General features: G+C 35.4%; 1 protein-coding gene and 1 long non-coding RNA gene across 5 annotated transcripts in view; one reads left to right on the forward strand and one right to left on the reverse strand.

Moving 5' to 3' along the window:
* LOC121258099 overlaps positions 1-20,664 on the forward strand; it is a 97,948-nt gene that overhangs the window by 8,929 nt on the left and 68,355 nt on the right. The window contains exon 2 of the long non-coding RNA XR_005939337.1: positions 14,158-14,163. This is a non-coding gene — a long non-coding RNA (uncharacterized LOC121258099). The remainder of the gene's footprint in view (positions 1-14,157; positions 14,164-20,664) is intronic.
* LOC121258097 (cyclic nucleotide-gated ion channel 1-like) overlaps positions 1-20,664 on the reverse strand; it is a 51,287-nt gene that overhangs the window by 4,105 nt on the left and 26,518 nt on the right. Inside the window, exons 2-5 of one of the 4 annotated variants that reach the window (XM_041159460.1) lie at positions 10,412-10,573; positions 8,441-8,552; positions 6,444-6,806; positions 5,911-6,106 (exon numbers count right to left, since the gene is read on the reverse strand). In XM_041159460.1, coding sequence (XP_041015394.1) covers positions 5,911-6,106; positions 6,444-6,806; positions 8,441-8,552; positions 10,412-10,467 — 727 coding nt within the window. In that variant the 5' untranslated portion in view covers positions 10,468-10,573. Of the gene's footprint in view, positions 1-5,910; positions 6,107-6,443; positions 6,807-8,440; positions 8,553-10,411; positions 10,607-10,832; positions 10,881-20,664 lie in introns of those variants that run through there. The other 3 variants (XM_041159462.1, XM_041159459.1, XM_041159461.1) reach the window with 3 other exon arrangements.

Here is a 20,664-nt window from a genome sequence, read left to right on the forward strand (position 1 = left end):
TAGTGAAAATGATGTCAATCCGAGTCATACTCGGATTGGTAGCCAGCTTGAATTTGGAACTCGAACAGATGGATGTGAAGACAGCCTTTCTCCATGGAGATTTGGAGGTGGAAATCTATATGGAGCAACCAGAAGGGTTTGAAGCTCCAGGGAAAGATCACTTAGTCTGCAAGCTAAAGAAGAGTCTCTATGGTCTCAAGCAAGCGCCGAGGCAATGGTACAAGAAGTTCGACTCATTCATGATGAGTCATGGTTACAAGAGACTTGTTGCAGATCAGTGTGTCTATGTTCGAAGGTTCCACGATGCCAAGTTTGTCATACTCCTTCTTTATTTTGATGATATGTTAATCGTTGGTGAGGATAGGTCCAATATTAACAAACTAAAGAATGAACTATCCAAGTCCTTTGACATGAAGGACTTAGGCCCAGCACAGCAACTTTTGGGCATGAAGATTGTTCGTGATAGGAATGTCAAAAGGGTGTGGCTATCACAACAAAAATATGTTGAACGGGTCATCAGATGTTTCAACATGGGAGATGCTAAGCCAGTCAATACTCCACTTGCTAACCACTTCAAGTTGAGCAAGAGCTCGTGTCCTTCTTCAAAGAAAGAGATTGAAGAAATGGAAGTAATCCCCTACTCCTCAGTAGTAGGAAGCCTAATGTATGCAATGGTTTATACCAGACCAGATATTGCTCATGCTGTAGGCATGGTGAGCAGATTCCTTTCAAATCCAGGAAAGGATCATTGGGAAGCAGTCAAGTGGATTCTCCGGTACCTAAAAGGTACATCAAAGATGTGCTTGTGTTTTGGGAGAGCTAAACCAGTTTTGGAAGGCTATACAGATTCAGATATGGCAGGAGATTTGGATAGCAGGAAATCTACTTCAGGATTTCTCTTCACTTTTGCAGGAGGAGCTGTCCCTTGGCAGTCTAAATTGCAGAAGTGTGTTGCTTTATCTACAACTGAGGCAGAGTACATTGCCGCAGCGGAAGCTGGAAAAGAGATGTTGTGGATGAAGCGTTTCCTCCAAGAACTAGGGGTTAGTCAAGAAGACTACAAGGTACATTGTGATAGTCAAAGTGCTCTAGATTTGAGCAAGAATTCAATGTACCACTCCCGCACCAAGCATATTGATATCTGCTATCATTGGATACGCGAAGCGATGGAACAACAGCTATTGAAGCTTGTGAAGATCCATATGAAAGAGAATCCAGCGGACATGCTGACAAAGGTGGTTACAAGTGAGAAGCTTGAGCTATGCAGAGACATAGCTGGGATGGATAGCATCTAGGTAAATGGGCATGGAGGGGGAGAATTGTTGAAGTCCCTGCCCCAAGCAAGTAGTCAACAATGACTGCTTGCTTCTCAACCTCCAGCGTGCAGCGCCTAGCGCCCAACTGTCTATTGAATGCATATTAAATGCATTCACACGATAATGCGATATACATTCGCTTATAAATTGAAGCTCCATGCGAGAGCTTCTAATACACCCAAGAAGAGAAAAGAGAGAGAGCCTGGAGAGCTCTGAGAGAAAAGAAGAGAGTTGAGTTGAGTGGAGTGTGATCCTCCTCCTCTGTAATATTTTCTTGTGTACCACTATTTAATAGTGAATCTCTTTTCTGTGAATGTAGGCAGTTGCCGAACCACGTTAAATTCTTGATGTCACTGAGTGCGTAGAGTGTACTCTTTTATTACCGCTTTTATCCCTTCTGCTGTGTTGATTTTCCCAACATTATTGCCATGATTAGTTGTATACTTCCACACAATTCCTTTCACAATGAAGATCAACGCATCCAATGGTCTCCAAAATCTTTCAAATCCACGAACTTCGATCTCTTAGGATCCAGAAATTTCAGATTTGGAACATTTATATGTAGAAAATGGAAAACATATGAACGCTGTCATATGAAAGCTTACAAAACATACATGCATAATTGTTTGAAAAAAAAAACTACATCCAACAATGCGGATTTATGGAGTAGAAAATGAACCTGCGCTTAAAGTTGGAGCTAGCAAGGAAACAAGACGAGGATTTAGATTAGAGCAAGAAGTGACAGAAAGTAGTGCCTTTGATGCTGCATCGATCTTAGGAGTGATCGAGCTGCATTAATATGCAGAAGCTAGCAAGTGGTGAACAGTGGTCATATGTCTTTATCTGCTGACAAATATATAGATAATATTGAGCGAAGCATTGGCATTAGTCCATCCGGCCCTGTACTCGAGTCTTTCTTTAGCATATAAAGTCGTTCGTAAAAACCCATAAAAACTAATTAATTACTCCCAACTCCACTCGGCCAGCCAAACGCGCGTGTTACTATAACATAGGAAAAATCAAACTTCCACACTTTCCCAGCAAATCAAAATGATTGAAAAATGCAATTTGCTAATTTAATGGGCCCCGTTTGAACGAATTACTTTGACCTATATGCTAATTTACCAAACTTTCAAGAAAGAATATACAGATCAACCTAGTAAAATCTTTGCAAACTTGACCAAAAAGTGAGATTCCGCGTGACAATATAGTGACAGCACAAGATATGAATCTTTTTGAGCTAATGTTTCTAAACTTATTGGTTTGCAATTGGGTTTCAAATATCGAATTCGGAATCATGACAATTTTAAATCGGTTATTTTGATTTTGATAAAAGGTATTAAAATCATATATAACACTTCAGGTATTTAATATTTTTAGGGTGAACACAAAATACAGCAAAATATTTTCTTCTCTAATTTTTCCTTTTCTTTTATTTTTCTTATTCTTTCTTTCCACACCACATATACGGCACAACCTTCTTATAAGAAAAAAACCTTATCATTTGAAAATTACTAAAATGCCACTCAAGTGGCCACATGCGATTCCCTCACAAGAAGTGATCCACCCAAGACATCTCTCCCTCCCAAATATGTGAGGGGCTCCATCATACCTGCTTTTCTTCTACATACTTCAAGTTTTTGCATAGGCAATGTTTTTGTCATTAACCCACACTCATTAGTATGGATTTTCTCAATCTGCAATAACTTCATCTCCAATGCATCACGAATATAGTGATACCTCACATCAATATGCTTGGATCTTGAATGAAATGTTGAGTTCTTATTGAAATAGATAGCACACTGACTGTCATAGTAAAGAATATAATTTTCTTGTTTCTGACCAAACACTTCTTAGCACTTCTTCATCCATAGCAACTCCTTACTAGCTTAAGTGATTGCAATATACTCAGCATCTGTGATAGACAAAAAAACACATTTTTGCAGTCTAGATTGCCATAATATAGCTCCCCCTGAATAAGTAATCAAGTATCCTGAAGTGGTGGGGGCCCACACTACTTACCCCTTGACAAAGACTAAAAAAAATACTGGCCAGCACGTAAGAGGAGTGTTGAGGAATAATCTCACATTGCTTGTGGATAAGGTCTTGGACATGTTTGTAAAGAATGAACAATCCACTTTTGTAGAATCGGTTTTATGTTAGACCCATAAATTTCTTCAAGAAGTACCTCTAAGATGCCTGAGAATCTAGTTTACAACTACCCAAAGTTCTTTACTAGGATTAGAGAGGAATATACTAACAACTCCAATGACATGAGTAATATGAGGTCTTATGCACACCATGACATACATTAAGCTACCCACAGCTGATACATAAGGCACATTCTGCATCTATTTTTTCTCTTTCTCATTTATAGGACATTGCTACAAACTTAGTTTCAAATGACCTACAAGTGGAGAACTCATTGGTTTTACTTTGCCCATGTTGAATTGGTCTAACACATTCTTGATATAACTCTCTTGAGATAGCCACAACTTAACATTCTTTCTGTAAAGAGGGATCTTCATCCCAATTATCAGTTTTGCAGGTCCCAAGTCACCATGGTGGAAAGCAGTCTTCACATCAAACTATTCAATTTCTAAATTCATACTAGTAGCAAAGCCCAAGACAACTATGATAGAAGTCATTTTTACTACGATGATAAAATTTCTTCAAAATCAATGACTTTCATCTGACTAAACCCCTTTCACAACCAAGTGTGTTGTGTACCTTGGTTGTGAGCTATTTATCTCAATCTTAAATATGAAAACTCATTTATTCTTTAGTGCTCTCTTACCCCTTGTAGTTCTACAAACTTATAGGTATGGTTCTCACACAGGGATTTCATCTTTTCTTGTATGCCTCTCAACCACTCATTTTCCTGATCATGATGTATCGCCTCTTGATAATATTCTGGCTCTCTCCCATCTGAAAGTGAAACATACTCAGCAGTAGAAAATCTTATGGAAGGCTGACGTTCTCTAATAGATCTTCTAAACTAATTTTCCGTGGGCAATTCTGAAAAAGGTTGCTCTGCTTATTGTTCTAGTCTCATATCATCGATTCCAGGTTCACCACTTTCAACAATATCAACTTGTTCCTCGAATAATCTCCCATATGTTCATCACGCATCATAAAAGAAGGAGAAAATGAATCGATATAAACAAAGTTTTCATTGAAAGTCTTACACTTTTTACTCTAATTCACGACTTCAATGGCCTGATCTTCAAAGAAAAAAAATATCTCTCTACTTCTCTAAATCTTCTTCTTAAATGAATCCCACAATCTATAATTGAATTCTTCTTGTGCATAACCCCAAAAGATGCACTTCATGGATTCGCTGTCAAGCTTGGACCTCTCATCTTTATGAACATGAACAAAATCCTTGCAGGCAAAAATCCTCAAATGCTAAAGAGAAATATATTTTCCTATCCAAACCCTTTTGGGAATGTCATCATTCAAAGGAACTAAAGGAGAAAGATTTACCAAGTCAACTCTTGTCCTCATTGCCACACCCCAAAAGAAATTAGGCAATCTTACATGAGAAAGCATACACGTGATTCTTTCGCAAATTGTTCTCTTCATTTTCTTTGCTACACCAGTATGCTATGGTTTCTTAGGAATTGTTTTCTCAAGCCTGATGACATGGCTTCTGTAATACTCTTCCGATGGTCCTCTTTACCCACCACCATTATCTGCCGACATACATTTTAAATGTCTTCTAATTTTCCTCTCAACTTTCACATGTAAGGCCTTGAACACATCTAGTACTTGATCTTTAGTTTTCAGTAGAAAAGCCCATGCTTTTCTAGAGTGATCATCAATCAAAGTATACATTTCTCGAGGATAAATATAACTAGCACATTTAGACTGATCATGAATTTTGTATTTTGCACCAAAAATTAAACTACCAAAATTATCATGTCGCAGTACCATCACCAATATCCGGCTATCAAAATTTCATGGTTAATGGGGCAGAATATTAAATGACAACATCCAATAATTTAAAGGTGTGAGCCTACTTTTTCCCTTCTCAAATTCATAATATGCAACAATATTATCGCTTTCATTTATTATCCACAATTAATTATTTATGGTTTCCTTCTGATCTTATAGCCACTCAATATTAAAATCAAGTGACAACATATAATACAAGTCCACTTAAGCAAGCTATTTATTGTATTTCGACAGAGAGCAAGATCAACATTTGATAACAGTACTAGATTAATTATCAAGTGGTAAAATTATCTAAACTTGGAGAGCTGCTGGCGGTGAGCCTTAGCCAACAGCATGGGTAGACTTGATAGCCTCATTCAAGTACGTACTTTATGAGGATGGATGGCATGGTGGCGCCATGCTGCTTGGATTGATGAAGCTGCAAAATATTTCAGCTGCTTCGAGTCAAATTGGGCGATGTGTATGAACTTGCTAAATTTCCACCAGCATTGAGACATCATATCCTTGAGGTCGCTAGCCATAAGACAAAACGCTTCAACTTTTGTATGACATTTGAGAGTCCTTGTTGATAAGGGAAGGTCGGATAGTCCGGGGGATTCCAACACCCAGTCTACAAGATATGTTCCAAACAGGTCACCTGTCTTAAGACACTCAGTTTTATTGTCATGGTTACTTGTATAGGTCCACGCAATTCCTTTCACCAAGAAGATCAGTGCATCCAATGGTTCTCCCTCTCGAACAATGTAGCTGCTTTGATTGTAGTGCACTTGCTTGAGAAACTTACAGGTGATCTCATACAACAATTCTTCACTTTCGTTTTCGAATATGGGCACCTACGTGTTCACAAACAATTGAGCAAAATTAGACTTCACGCAAAATTGAGCAACCATAATTGTAATCTTTAATTGATGTGACACATTTAGGTGCTTTTATAAGTCAACTACTTACATTAAAGATGAATTAAAATATGACATAATAGTAGTTGGTATGATAGAGGATGGATGTCAGACAAATGTCGTTATATCAACGACATTTCTCTTAATGTAGCAACTAACTCGTAACTAAATCACTACATCGATCATACTATACATTCGATTAATTTTGAAGCATTTTTAAGGAAAAATAACTGAAATTTAGAGGTGGGTGGGGGAAGGGGGGATCGAAACTCACTCTTCTTAGCAGAGGTAAGCAGAGATGGAGCTTAATCAATCTTCTAAGTGTTGTGGGAAGATGAGAGAATGGGTTTTCTGTATCAATATGTTTGTTTTGATCTTCCAATATTGGTGTCACATAGCTCATGATAATCTGTTTTAACTGGTCAGAGAGTCCGATTGTGCTTATCCAAGACTCGATGCTACGTGATTTAGTTCTCTTGATGTTTGCGGCCTTATCCTCCTCGTCCTTATATGTCAAGTAGTACTGCTTAGATGTCTCCAACCGCTTAAACATGATGATCTTATTATGCTGCTTAGATTTCTTCGACCGCTTATAAATCTCCTCCAACTCATTAGATGCCTCCCACTGCATGTACACCTGTCACATCACAATTATATTGATCAGTTTCTAATATTTCTTCTCATAAATTACATCTAAAAGTTATCAATTGCCACATTATATTCATAAAAGATTTCTACTCATTAATTGTCACATTATATTCTTAGAACCCTATAATTGACTAGCCATCATTTAGTTAATTAATCATAGCCAATGGCCTGTGGCAGGTTGGCACATGACCCAAATCTCCAAAATGGAGATAATGGGTTTGAACCCTCCTCCAATGTGTAAAAAAAACAAACTCAAATTGACTATGACATGATAGTACTTTTTAAATGGGTTAGAGAAAATTTCATCCAATTTGGTTGGGAGAAAAACGTTGTTATTAATATTAGAGCAAGATTTTCCTCCAAATTGGATTGGAAATTGTTGAGGAAAAAATTAGTTTGTTGGCATATTCTTGTGAAAACCTGTGTAAAATTGTGTTGTAACAAGTGTTGAAGCGGTGTAACATGAAAATGATTGAAGTGTGCTCAACACGACTCAACTGGCAATCGACTGGCGCTCGAGCATAACCTTCCAGAGAGGTTCGCTCGATGTGCGTTCGACGTAGCGCTCGAGCAGAATTCTTCTAGAGAGGTTCACTCAATGTGCGCTCGACGCAGTGCTCAAGCAGAACTCTTCCAGAGAGGTTTGCTCGATGTGCGCTCGACGCAGCGCTCGAGCAGTTTCTGAAAGACAACTTGCGCTTTCCTTGCGCTTGACACTTCGCTTTTGCCAATGTTCAAGACAACTTAAACTTCAGGGTTTTGAGAGCCGTGATCAATTGGAACTATATATAGAACAGCTTATTTCTATTTTTTGGGATGGTGAAACAGAGCAAAAACTCTAGTTGCATCCAAGAGCTATAGAGAGAAACTTTTCCCCATATTATGAATCTCTCTTGGACAAACACATCTCCACCCCACCACACTCAAGATTAAACCATATTTAATGTCCATTGAAGTGGACGTGTTGATTGGCCAGAAGAGCCTGGAGCTACTGTTGATGCAGAAATCAAGAGGTTCTCGTGGGAAGCTATAGAAAGGTCGGAGTTCCGGCACTACATGCTTGTAGAGATCGAGTGGGTCACTTATGGTGTTGTAAGCCAAGTTTAACTACTACAAAAGTTTTGTGAGTTTCTCTAAATTGGTTGTAACAAACTTTTTCTATACTGGATTTTAGATGGTGTCTTACACCCGGAGTGATTTTAGAATTTGAAGACGTTCTTCAAATGAGTTTTCACTTCGTGACTAAAATCATAGATAAACCATCCTGGCCTAACACGTACTTTGTCAAACCAGTGCTTGTGATCCCAAAGATACATGGGAATTTAATCATTCAATTTATGCCTTGATATGTGAGCTAGACTCAAGCAGACGACCTAATATAGAATATTTAATTAAATAAGTGAGAATTCAAATTATGGACCTCTAAACATATATGTTTATAAAATATCACCACTTTCTCAAAAAAGTTCGTTGGAGCTGTTACGAATTGAATTAGATGAAAATAATTAAAGTTGAAACATATTCATATATACACATAATTATGAAAACAATAAGATCTCTGCTTAAAAAAACATTAAAAAGAAGAAGAAGAAGAAGAAGAAGAAAATGATGATCGGCACCAACCTGCAAATTTCCGATGAAGTATAAAAACAGAAGCAAGCCAAAGATCGAGATTAAAACTGTGAAGCAGTTTTCCCAATAATAAGGACTTGTTTCAAGGTTTTGACCAAGTGAACTGCCAGAAAATCATGATAAGAAAACATTAATATATATATATGTATATAATATGATCAAAATGAATAACAATTTATAACGTCTTTTTACCTTCAAATTATTATCTTTAATTTGTTGAAATTAATATTGTGGTAGCTGAATTACTACTTTCACATGCACGTCAGACATTTAAACTATAATTTTTAATCCACTATCACTTATAATTTCATTCGATTTTAATCATTGAAATGAGTAAAGAATAAAAAAAAAGGTACGTATCATGTATATGGCATAATTTTATTGGATGGTTGGATTCTTTTTTTTTTTTTTTTTTTTAGAAAAACCAAGCGTTATTGAAAAAATCACAGTTTTACATCAAAAAGTTTAAACCAAATAATCTAAGAAACAAAATCTGGGACCTCATTCCACCAAACTGTTAAACACTCAAAACTCCATGCATGTGATCTTGCCAAACTGTGCGCAGCTCCATTGGCCATACGGCCTACACGTTGCACTGTGACTTTAGCCATCATCTTCATCAAATTCCTTACTTTATATATCAGATTCCCTAGAATGGACATAGATTCCCAAGAAGTACAATTGCATTAACACTTAGAAGTGAATCTATTTCAACAATGAGCTCCTTGATTCCCATTGGGTAGCACATCTATAACCCTCTCAGAATTGCTAGCAATTCAGTCTCCATAGGATCATTCACCTCATTCTCTATAGTACTGCTAGCTGACAAAAGAAAATTACCTTTGGCATCCCTCAAAATCACTCCAATACCTTGCACTGCTCCAAGAAAATGGCACCATCAGTGTTTAACTTCACAGCACCTGCTGAAGGAGTCTTCCACCCAATACCAGAACTTGTTTTCTGAATCCAGGGCTTTGATGCTTCCACATGTTCTTTATACAAGGACAAAGCATTTCCCATGACCTGTTCATGCCATAAAGTAGTACACTCATGCACTAACTGATTTCTCCTATACGACATACTCCAGGCTATTAGAAAGAATTTCTCCAACTCACCCTTTATTCCTCTTGCTTGCACTTGCTGAGCTAAGTTAACTGGGTCTGCTACATCCCCATCATCTGGTAGATAATCAAACTGTTTTTTCCAACAGTCTCGAATTAAAGGACAAAAATATAGAACATGTGACACTGTCTCAACATCCTTTTGACAAACCTTGCAACCATCGTCCTCAATCGCCTTTCTGAGCTTCAAATTCTCCATAGTGGGCAACCCATTTCTGCAAGCCCTCCAAGCAAAGACTCTCACTCGGTTGGGAATGCTCAATTTCCAAATCTTCTTCCATAATACCTTCATAGCAACTGAATTTGAACTCTCCCCTGCATTCCTGTTTTTCTTCAGACTATAAAACAGTGATCTATAAGCACTATTCACACTAAAGACTTCATTCTTTTCATGCTCCCAAACTAGCTTATCATCTATATTGCTTGGACCAACTGAAATCTTGAGAACCTCAGCAGCTGCACTAGGTGGAAGGACCCTTCTCACTATATCCACATTCCACCATCCTGTTTCTGCATCAATAAGATTAACCACCCTCCCACAGTCTTGAATTCTAGACAGATCCTGTGGTTGAGGGATAAGCCTATGCTCTAGCAACCAAAAATCAGCCCATATGTTAATTGACTTCCCTTTTCCAACTCCCCATCATCACCCCTTCATCAGATCCTGCTTTGACTCCCAAATTCCCCTCCATGCATATGATTGAGTATTTTTGGTATTTTTGGTACTTTCAATATATTATGTTTGATTACATTGCAAATTGGGTGAGGAAGTATAAAGGAACAAAATGCATGTATGATTATGTATCTCAATTAAAAAAAAAAAGGTGTAACATGCACGAACCTCAAATTTCGCAGTCCCCACCAAAAACAGAAGATGGTCTTTCGCGGAAAATCCATGGACTCCAGTATACCAGATTGACGGGCTTCTTGGAATATTCCAAAATCAAAGAGAGTGGTATTTGGTTTTTCTATAGAACAAAAATTATTTAAAAATGTGTTATTGCTAAAACCATGACCACAGTTAAAAGAAGTCTTGCTACATCCGGTATCTTGCTTACAGGCCACGTTCCAGCACGTGGTCTCTCGTTCGATGGAGAAGAAGTACCAAAAAGCACCCAGTATCTGATGATCAAAGATAAATACAATTTCATCCCCAACTAGTCTTTATAAATTATATTAGTACTACTACTGATTAGTAGTGTAATTAATTATAAATTAGTAGAGATAATAAAAAATGATGAAATATTATTAAACATACGTACGTGACTGGCAACGAGATACAGAAAGAGATTGAATCCAGCTTTCATCACTATAAAACCCTTGGGTGGGATGACATGATTCTTGTGGCTTTCTGCATTCACTTTAACACAAGTAGTAGTAGTTGGTGGGATACTTTTAGGTAGGATGATAGTCACGTTGACTATTTTCCACAATCTGTAGATACGGAAAAGTCTTGGCACATATTGCAAAAGAACAACTGCATTTAGAAATTTCCTTCCGTTCCGGAATGTCGAACCTCTCATTTCAGAAAATATAATTGGCACCAGAACCTGTTCATAAATATAATTGGTGGAGATCAATGGAATAATGTTTTTGTTACGATCCTGCATTCTTATGAATATAATACAAGATATATAATTTACATTAGAATGCTAACAAGAATATGATTTTCCCCGCTTCTTTGAAATTTAATCATTTTTTCAGAATATTTATATTTTATTTTCACGTTGGGTTTCTTTTTTAGTTTTGGGATTTTTAATTATATTTTCCAAAAAATTATATTTTCTAAGTTCTTTTAAAAATATTGGTTTTTGTTTTGAGTTGTTTTCTATTTTTTGTACTTTCTAGTTTTTTTTTATTCTGATTTTGGCGTGTTTGTTATTTTAACTTATGTTTTTCCATTTTTTTTCTAATTTATATATTTAATTAGTAATATTGTTTGGATTATATATAAGACTAGAAGCAGGAAAGTTTTGTCATAGTACCTGGGGAACTGGAAGAATGGCGAGAATGTTAATTACGTAGTCTGACCTTATGTAATCCCTGCTTGCAACCAAATTCCCAAAAGCAACCAAATCCAGGAACGATCGCACACAAATAGCAATGATTTTCAAAGTGTTATCTATAGTAATGCATTTGGTAGCCTCGTTGATGACAGGAAGATAATAGAACAAAGGGTCCACTGCTACTGCAACTACGCACACCACTAAAAACGCCACATCCCAATGGAACCACCTCGTTTTCGAAAAAACTTTCATCAGACGTTGATTGACCTGCCCAATTGCCATTTTTATTATTGTCTTTTGTTCTGAACCAATACCATCATTCTTGGGACCTTGCCTCTCAATATCCTCGTCCCTGATCAGCACAGCATACGTATATATAGATAGAGACCAGAAAACATTAATAGAGGTAACAATTATATATACATATATATATATGAGAAATGCGCTTTAGCCATATGATAAGTGTTATTCATTATCATTTTAACTATTATTACATCATTTCCGATGTGTTATTAAATCATGAGAAGAAACTATTTGCTAACTTTTGTTATTTATCTTTTATTTGATATCACGTCAAAAGATAATAAGGTACATAACATTTTTTTTAAGATTGAAGAAGAGGATGCTCACCTTACTCGCCCACTTCCTCGAGAATTCCAACGACGACTCATAAGTACTAAAGCTTACAAAAGTCCCAAATTATACAATAAGGTCTCCAAAATCTTTCAACTCCACGAACTTCGATCTCTTAGTATCCAGAAATTCCGGATTTGGAGCACTTCTATATAGAAAATGGAAAACGTATGAACGCTGTCATGTACGTATAAAGAACTCCATGCACGGTAATAGCCAGATATGCATAATTGTTTGGAAAAAAAAAACTACTTCCAACAATGCGGATTTATGGAGTACAAAATGAACCTGCGCTTAAAGTTGGAGCGAGCGAGGAAACAAGACGAGGATTTAGATTAAAGCAATAATATTGAAGATGCAGAAGCTGGGAAGTGGTGAACAATGGTCATATGTCGTTATCTTCTGACAAATATATAGATAATATTGAGTGAAGCATTGGCATTAGTCTATCCGGCCCCGTACTCAAGTCTTTCTTTAGCATATATATAAAGTTGTTCGTAACAACCCATAAAAACTAATTAATTACTCCCAAGTCCACTCAGCCAGCTAAACGTACTGTTAATTAATGTAACAGCGCAAATGAAAATGATTGAAAAATGCAATTTGCTAATTTAGTAGGCCCCGTTTGGACGAGTAACTGTAAATTATATGCTAATTTACTAAACCTTCAAGAAAGAATTATATACCGATCAACCAATAAGTGAGATTCCAAGTTGCAGCACGATCAGTACGTAATTATTTCTTTAAGATATGAATCTTTTTGACCGAATCATGTGTACGCGCGTAATAGTTTGACCTACGAGACTACGATTACGACTCTACGAGGAACGTTCTCATGAGCTCCATTCATGCGATGACCCAGTCGTCCACATGAAAAACATGTTAAAAAGTATTATTTCAATATTGATAAAAAGTATTAAAAATTATATAATATAATTCAAGTATTTAATATTGTTCGGGTGAACACAGAATGCAGTGAAATATTTTCTACCCTATTTTTTTTTTCTCCTAATCTTTCTCTTCACACCACACACGAGGCACAACCTTCTCATAAGACAAAAACGTTCTCATTCGAAAATTACTAAAATGTCACTCAAGTGGCCACATGGGTTTCCCTCACAAGAAGGGATCCACTCAAGACATCTCTCCCTCCCCATTTTGTGAGGGGTTCCATCATACCTGATTTTTCTCTACATGCTTCAACTTTTTGCATAGGCAATAATTTTTTAATCCTATTTGACCCACTTTCATTAGCATGGATTTTCTCAATATGTAATAACTTCATCTCCAATACGTCACGAATACAGTGATACCTTCAAGAAATATAATTCAAGTATTTAATATTGTTAGGGTGAACACAAAATACAGTGAAATATTTTCTACCCTACCTTTGCTTTTTCTCCTCTTTCTCTCCACACCACACACAAGGCACAACCTTCTTACAAGACAAAAACGTTATCATTCAAAAATTACTAAAATGTCACTCAAGTGGTCACATGGGTTTCCCTCACAAGAAGGGATCCACCCAAGACATCTCTCCCTCCCAACTATGTGAGGGTTTCCACGATACCTGTTTTTCCTTTACATACTTCAAGTTTTTGCATAAGTTATATTTATGTCATCTTTTTTGACCCACTTTCACTAGTATGGATTTTCTCAATCTATAAGAAACGTATTGAGAGGCACAAGGAGCCGAACGGGTGTTTTTCACTATTTTACACAGATCGATGATAAGAAAGGACGCTGCTACGTCCACTTCTAATGGGAGCTATCATTAGGTATAATTGGTCTTCTTTTTTTTGTTGTCTTTTTTACATGTATTTTTCACTTTTAAATATATTTTTAAAAAAATAAAATATTATTAAAAAATAATTCTTTAATCACTAAGTAAAAAGAGAAATTAAAAAATAAAATAAAAAATTCCAATGGCAACACCGAGTTATAAGAGCCAATGGTGAGAGTATCATTTCCCTTAATTTTTAGGGTGGTACTACAGCTACTGTTGGTTCTTGCTACTTATTTTGGTGTGTTTTTCTTTTTTCTCTTTTATACATGTATTTTGTAACACTTTTAAATATTTTTTTTAAAAAAATTACAATATTATTAAAAAACACTTAATTAATCACAAAATAGCAAAAAAATGTCAGTGATAGCTCCCAGCTAGAGCTAGGAGCTGGAGGACAAGCATTATCCTAGTAAGAAAGGACACATGCAAGAATTTTAACAAAATTAGCAATACAGTTGCATGTAGTGAATCTACATTAATTTTGGCATTACTTTCGTCTCCTTTCCCCACCCAACCTCCTCTCCCCTCTCTCTCTCTCTCTCTCTCTCTCTCCTCCCCCTCCTCCTCCCTCCCACCCCTCATCAAGCAGACTCGAGCTTTTCTCCCTCCACTCTCTCTCTCTCTCTCACTCACTAAAATACCCTCTCTCGCTCACTAAAATACTCTATCAACAAGTGAAGATGAGAAATAGTTCTCATATGGCCATTGGTGTCTGCTTTTACTGAACACTTTAAATTCACTAAGTGAATATGAAAAAATTTCAATGCGGATTACAATGAAGAAACTTTTATGAAGAGTTTCATCCTAGCAGAAATTTCAATAAAGATAAAACAGGTACTTGCTAAATATCTCAAGTGGTTCCAGATCCAGATGAGGAAGATGGGTTTGTTCGAAATCTGCCTAAATCGGTTCAAAATCTATTGACAGAGATGGGTTCGTTTTGGGTTTGACAGAGGAGATGAGAGAGATCAGGTTCTGGAAGACGGGAGATAAGAGAGAGAGAGTAGGGTTTGAAATGAGTTCTGATTCCATAAAGGGAGTAGAGAGAAGAGGGAAGAGAAAGGGAAAAGGGAGAGAGAGAGGGGAGGGCTCGGGAGAAGGAAGAAGGAAACGTCGCACCCACAGTAAGTCTCATGAGTCTCCTACATGTCCACATTTTATTGAAGGGTGTAAAAAGGGAACAACACCCTGACCAATTTGAAGTTAATCTCAAAAGTATTTACTAACTTTAGTCGTTCACGTCAAAAGATAACAAGATAAATAGCATTTTTAAGAACGAAGAAGAAGAAGATGCTCACCATACTCGCACGTTTCTTCGAAAATTCCAACGACGACTCATAACAATATAAAAAATCATGTAGAAAATGAACCTGCACTTAAAAGTTGGATCGACGAGGAAACAAGAAGAGGATTTAGATTAAAGCATGAGTAAGTGACAGAAAGTGCCTTAGATGCTGCATCTAATAATTACGAGTGAGCTGCAATATTGAAGATGCAGAAGCTGTGGTGAACAATAGTGATCATGTCTTAATTATGTTCTGATAAATATATATATATATATACACACACACACACACACATACTAGTAGTAAAGCAACGTCAAGGGACGTTTGCCAAGTTGAGGTTTGCCTACTTGAGATAAAATAACCTAGCTAATAATATATATCAACTATATATATAGCAAAATAAAATAATATACACATCAACCATAGTAATATACATCCTAAAGAAGCTTGATACAAGTTTACAAAACAAAGCAATATATAAACATGTTTAATATTAACTGTAGTTTGATAGAAGTTTTCAAAATGAAGTCACATAAACAATATAATATGAGAGGATAAAGCAAGTGGTAAATAAGCTAATCAGCATGTTTCCTATTTTTTTGTAGAATCAATTGAGAGGATATTGTATTTTTGGTGGTGCTGTTGTTTGAGTTGATCTATGTCTATGCCAACTTGAATTATCCAATCTTTTTGTGAAGTTTCTTGGGCGATACTTTTCAAGAATGGGAGATGCTCCTGGATGATATAAGTTTGGTATTGATATGTCATCATTAAATAAATAAAGATTCTAAATGTACAAAATTGAAGGTTCGTAAGATTTTAAATAGAAACATCTTATTATAAAAATTGTTTTGATTTATGATATTTTTGCAAATTAGAGTAATTGAAATGTGACGGTATAAAGAAAAAATATTTTACCTTATCAGTATGATTCATAAAATCAATTGCTGAACAATCTAGTGCTTCCTCTACAATTGCACCAAATATTACTGTAGCTAATTGTCTTGTACCATCATCGACTTCAATATATGCTCGACATCTATTAATAACAAAAATATAGTTATGTATTAGGATGGATAGAAAGTATATCTTAAATTTTTTAAGTGAGTGATGAAAACTAAAAGTTTAGAGAAAAAGTAAATATTGCAGTTGTGCAATGCTTGTATGTTTATAATGATAACACTTATATGTTTCATTGTATTTATAGCTTGTTCCTTTGTTACATCCAATGCAAGACATGTAATAGAAGATTTAGTGAAGGTCGAGCCCATTTATCTTCTCTTTTACTCAAAATTTTGGTTTCTATATCATATTTATAACAAATGTTAAAATCGGGTTGTTGTAAATATTGCATAGTTAGGAAAGTATTGTGATGTAATTATAAAAAAGTGGATGATATTTTGTTTTAATGAATATTTGTTGTTAAGAATATTATTTTACCGTCATGAGTTATGAAGTTTTGAGCAGTTCTGCAACATTAAATATTGGTTAATGGATGGACATTATGAGTAGAAACAGATGCATGTGTCGGATCCATGCATTTTATAATTATGTCTTCAAGTAATGAATCATTGAGTGTTGCCTGAAAATTAAAAAAAAAAAATTGAAAACAAAGACCAAAATCATGAAAATGTAATAGTTATATCTTGAAGTAATGAATCATGAAGTGTTGGTCTTAAAATAAATAAATAAATAAATAAGCAAAACATGTATTACCTATTAAGGCACATCAGCCAGCTCAACTCCCACAAACAAAGCACGTAGAGGATGCTTCTTGGAGAAACAAGGAAACTACATGTCGTTGTGTGATAAACATCCTCGCGATCAACACAAATCTGTGAAGACAATTTCGGATGGCAAGTCAGTTTTAAGTACAGCTCACAGACTAATATGACTCAATCACAGCATGAAGATCTTTGTCTGAAATCAAGGAAAAATATTGAAAGAGTCCTTTTATATCTCAGCATCTTCAATCAAATATTATAGTCTACAATACTCTCCCCCTTTCCTCACTGTATAATATCCTTCTGTCATAGCATTTCTGTCTAAATACAGCTTGTAATCTCTGCTTCTTGTTCACGTTGAAAGAAATACAAAGTGATATTTGCTTCATTTCTCAATTCTCTTTTTTACCAATTTTGCAATGATGCTACACCAGGAATAAGGGGATTGATTGTAAACACACTTCTTGGTGGTGATGACAAAGAAAGTCTTATGTTAAAAAGATGTATTAGATATAGTGTAGGCATATTATATAAAACTAAACTATAAAATTTTATTTTCCAATAATATCATTGTAAGAAGTGACTTTAAACCATGTAACAAGAATAGTTGGTTTAGCTTCAATAATTTTTTAAATTTGTTCACATTTAGCATGAACAAACCGAGTCCACTTTGTCAAACATATAGGGTTCAAGCTACCAAATTGGAGTAAGAGCAACTAGTAGTTTAATACTAATAAACTGAATTAGAAATAAATTAATATTGAAAGTTAAATAAGATAAATACATAAATTAAAAACTATGTTTACCTTTGATCAATCACATATATATTTCTTGAAGCATTGTGGGACCATTTGTTTTGTTTACTTCTCTAGCTAGCTTGATGTATAATGCAATTGCCAATAAATCTAATAAATCATATTCAAACTTTTTAACTTGTTAATAAACATAGTTATGAAAGAATTTGTGAAAATTTTGAAAAGAGATTTACCTATTTCTGCAATTGAATCTTTGTAACTATTGAGTTCACTAAACGGAATGATATTGTAATTTGGTGGCGACAATGCTTGTGGCGCCCTCGACCCCCACGTGTGATTTGGTGGAAGTCGTGACACCTGGATGAATAGGATGATGACCACACGGATCACACACCCTACTGCCATGTGCTAGTGTATGCAAGCATACAATATGTGTGCAATACAAATTATCGCAACGGAAAATACAAAGTAGTCAAAGCTAAGTACCAAAAAATTTTAAGCCTACAACCCAAAATGAAAACCACCAATGGGATTTATACAGTCATCAAACTGAAATAAAGGAACTCAAACAAGCTCCAACAACAAATACGAGTACAGCCCCAAGCCTATGTCCAGCGAGTGTGGAGCGAACTCTATCTGTTTAGATTTTACTCGAGTGCTAGGTCGAGTGCTCTCTATATGAACATCCACTCGAGCGCCATGTCGAGCAAGAGTCGAGCGAACTGATCTCTATATATGGGTTCCACTCAAGCTATATTGAGCTAACTTCAATTTCTTTTCACTTTATCCCACTTAACAATGTTACAACACAATTTAACACAGGTTGTCACATGAATATGCCAACACACTTATTTTACACTAACAAAGAATTTTCTCCGTAGATCAACCGTGAGAATCAAGAAGCCAAGAAAGGTTTTTTTTTTTTTTTTTGGAATTAATCACATGCGTTAATGTCACACCCAAAGGTTTCTCCACTTTCTCTAAGATTGATTCAGTTCTTCACCTTCATTCGTCTTTTGTATGAGATTAGACGTACATCTCTTTAAAGGAAATTAAGATCTTCCTTCGGCGGCTTTCAAGGCGGGGCCATCTCTTTAATTAACCACGCATACATTGGGTCAAGAAAAAAAGTGGTACCAAGCCTAGTTCGTCAAATATTCTTGATCGTTTGTTTTTATTTATGTATGTTTTTCTGGCTTGTATTGATTGTTAGGATTCACTCTTTTGGCTCTTTGCCCCTCTTATCTTTTATTTATAATTGATTTAGAGCTTATATGATTTGTTGGACAGGAAAATTAGCTCATTAAATTATAGTGAAAACTTGCCAATTTGAGATGCGGCTGCTTTGGTTGATCTATACATTGAAGCAGTACTTAATTCTAAGGTCGCAAAGACCTCAAAACATCCTATAAAAAAAATACAATAACAGTAGGAATTTTGTATTTTGCACCAAAAATTAAAACTACCAAAATTAACATATCGCACCATCAACAATATCCGACTACCAAGATTTCATGGATAATGGTGCAGAATATTAAAATACGACATCCAATGATTTGAAGGTATGAGCCTACTTTTCCTTTCTCAAATTGATAATCACTACAAAAAATATGGGTTTTTCCCACGGATGATTTTTGTGGCAAAAAGCAAACATTTTGTTGTTTGGGAAAAGCTCTTTTGCCCCAAAATTTCGTTGTGGGAAGCTCGTGGGATAAAATTTGCCGAAAAAAGTGTTATATCCCACAAAAGGTCTAACTCGTGGCCAATAAATACCTTTACCCACGGGACATCTTAAGGGAAAAGGTGAGTGACTCGTCGCAATTAACAAGTTCAACTTAATCGACTTCCGTGGAAAATGTTAAATTTCCACGAGTTCTTTTCGTGGTTATTCGTATTACCCACGATCACACAAGATATCTTGAGAGTTCATCAAACATGAAATATTTTCATCAAAGGAACCTTTTCATCTTTTCCAATTTTTTTTTTATCAGTAAATAAGAATTTTATTAAAACAGGCAAAGCCAAGTACAAAGGAAATATACAAGAACGACATCTCTTCCAAAATTAAATTGTTCACCATAGGAAATGGACTCGACATTCTTAGAGCTTCCATTTTTCAGTCAAAAGGACTTTTCTCCTGATAAATTAAACTTTATTAATTCCGCAAGATATCTTGAAATTTTTATCAAATTCAACCAAAAACAAAATGATCTTTTTCCAATACCCAGAATGACGGAACATGGGATGATATTAAATTAAAACACTAAGCGCTCCCCCCTTTAGGGCCCCCCACTACAACACAATTGCTTTTTAGTGACGGTTGGGAAATTGTGACAGTCCCTAGACTGTCACTAAAAGGCATTTTTTGTGACAGTTTTTGGAAACCGTCACTAAAGATAGAATGAGATTTTTTTACGTTCCAACGTATGGGAAATATGCGTTCGAACGTTACATATACGTTCGAACGTTATGTCTGTTTACGTTTGAACGTAAAATGTTTTGGCGCAACCGTTCGAATGTTATTAATTTTACGTTCGAACGTAAAATGTTTGCACCAATGTTCGAACGTTCATTGTAAATTTAAATTAAATGACTTTAATTTAAAAATTATGTGATTTTTATTGTGCATAATTTGTGAACAAGTCTAAAAAATTGAATTATATATATTTATATATACACACTTTGTAATATATAAATATATATTATTGATTTATATATATTTGAAATGCAGTGATTTAGTATTAAAGTTGAAAAATATAACATCAAATAAGATTAAAAATTGAAATTAAAAAACGATAGAAATATTCAATAATATTTTTCGTTACAAATATTAAAAATAAAATACAAAATTTGATAGAATGTAGTAAACAACAGTCAGATGATAACGTTATCCGCAAAAGTCGA

Source organism: Juglans microcarpa x Juglans regia, chromosome 3S (genome assembly GCF_004785595.1).
Source record: "Juglans microcarpa x Juglans regia isolate MS1-56 chromosome 3S, Jm3101_v1.0, whole genome shotgun sequence".
NCBI classification, from domain to species: domain Eukaryota; kingdom Viridiplantae; phylum Streptophyta; class Magnoliopsida; order Fagales; family Juglandaceae; genus Juglans; species Juglans microcarpa x Juglans regia.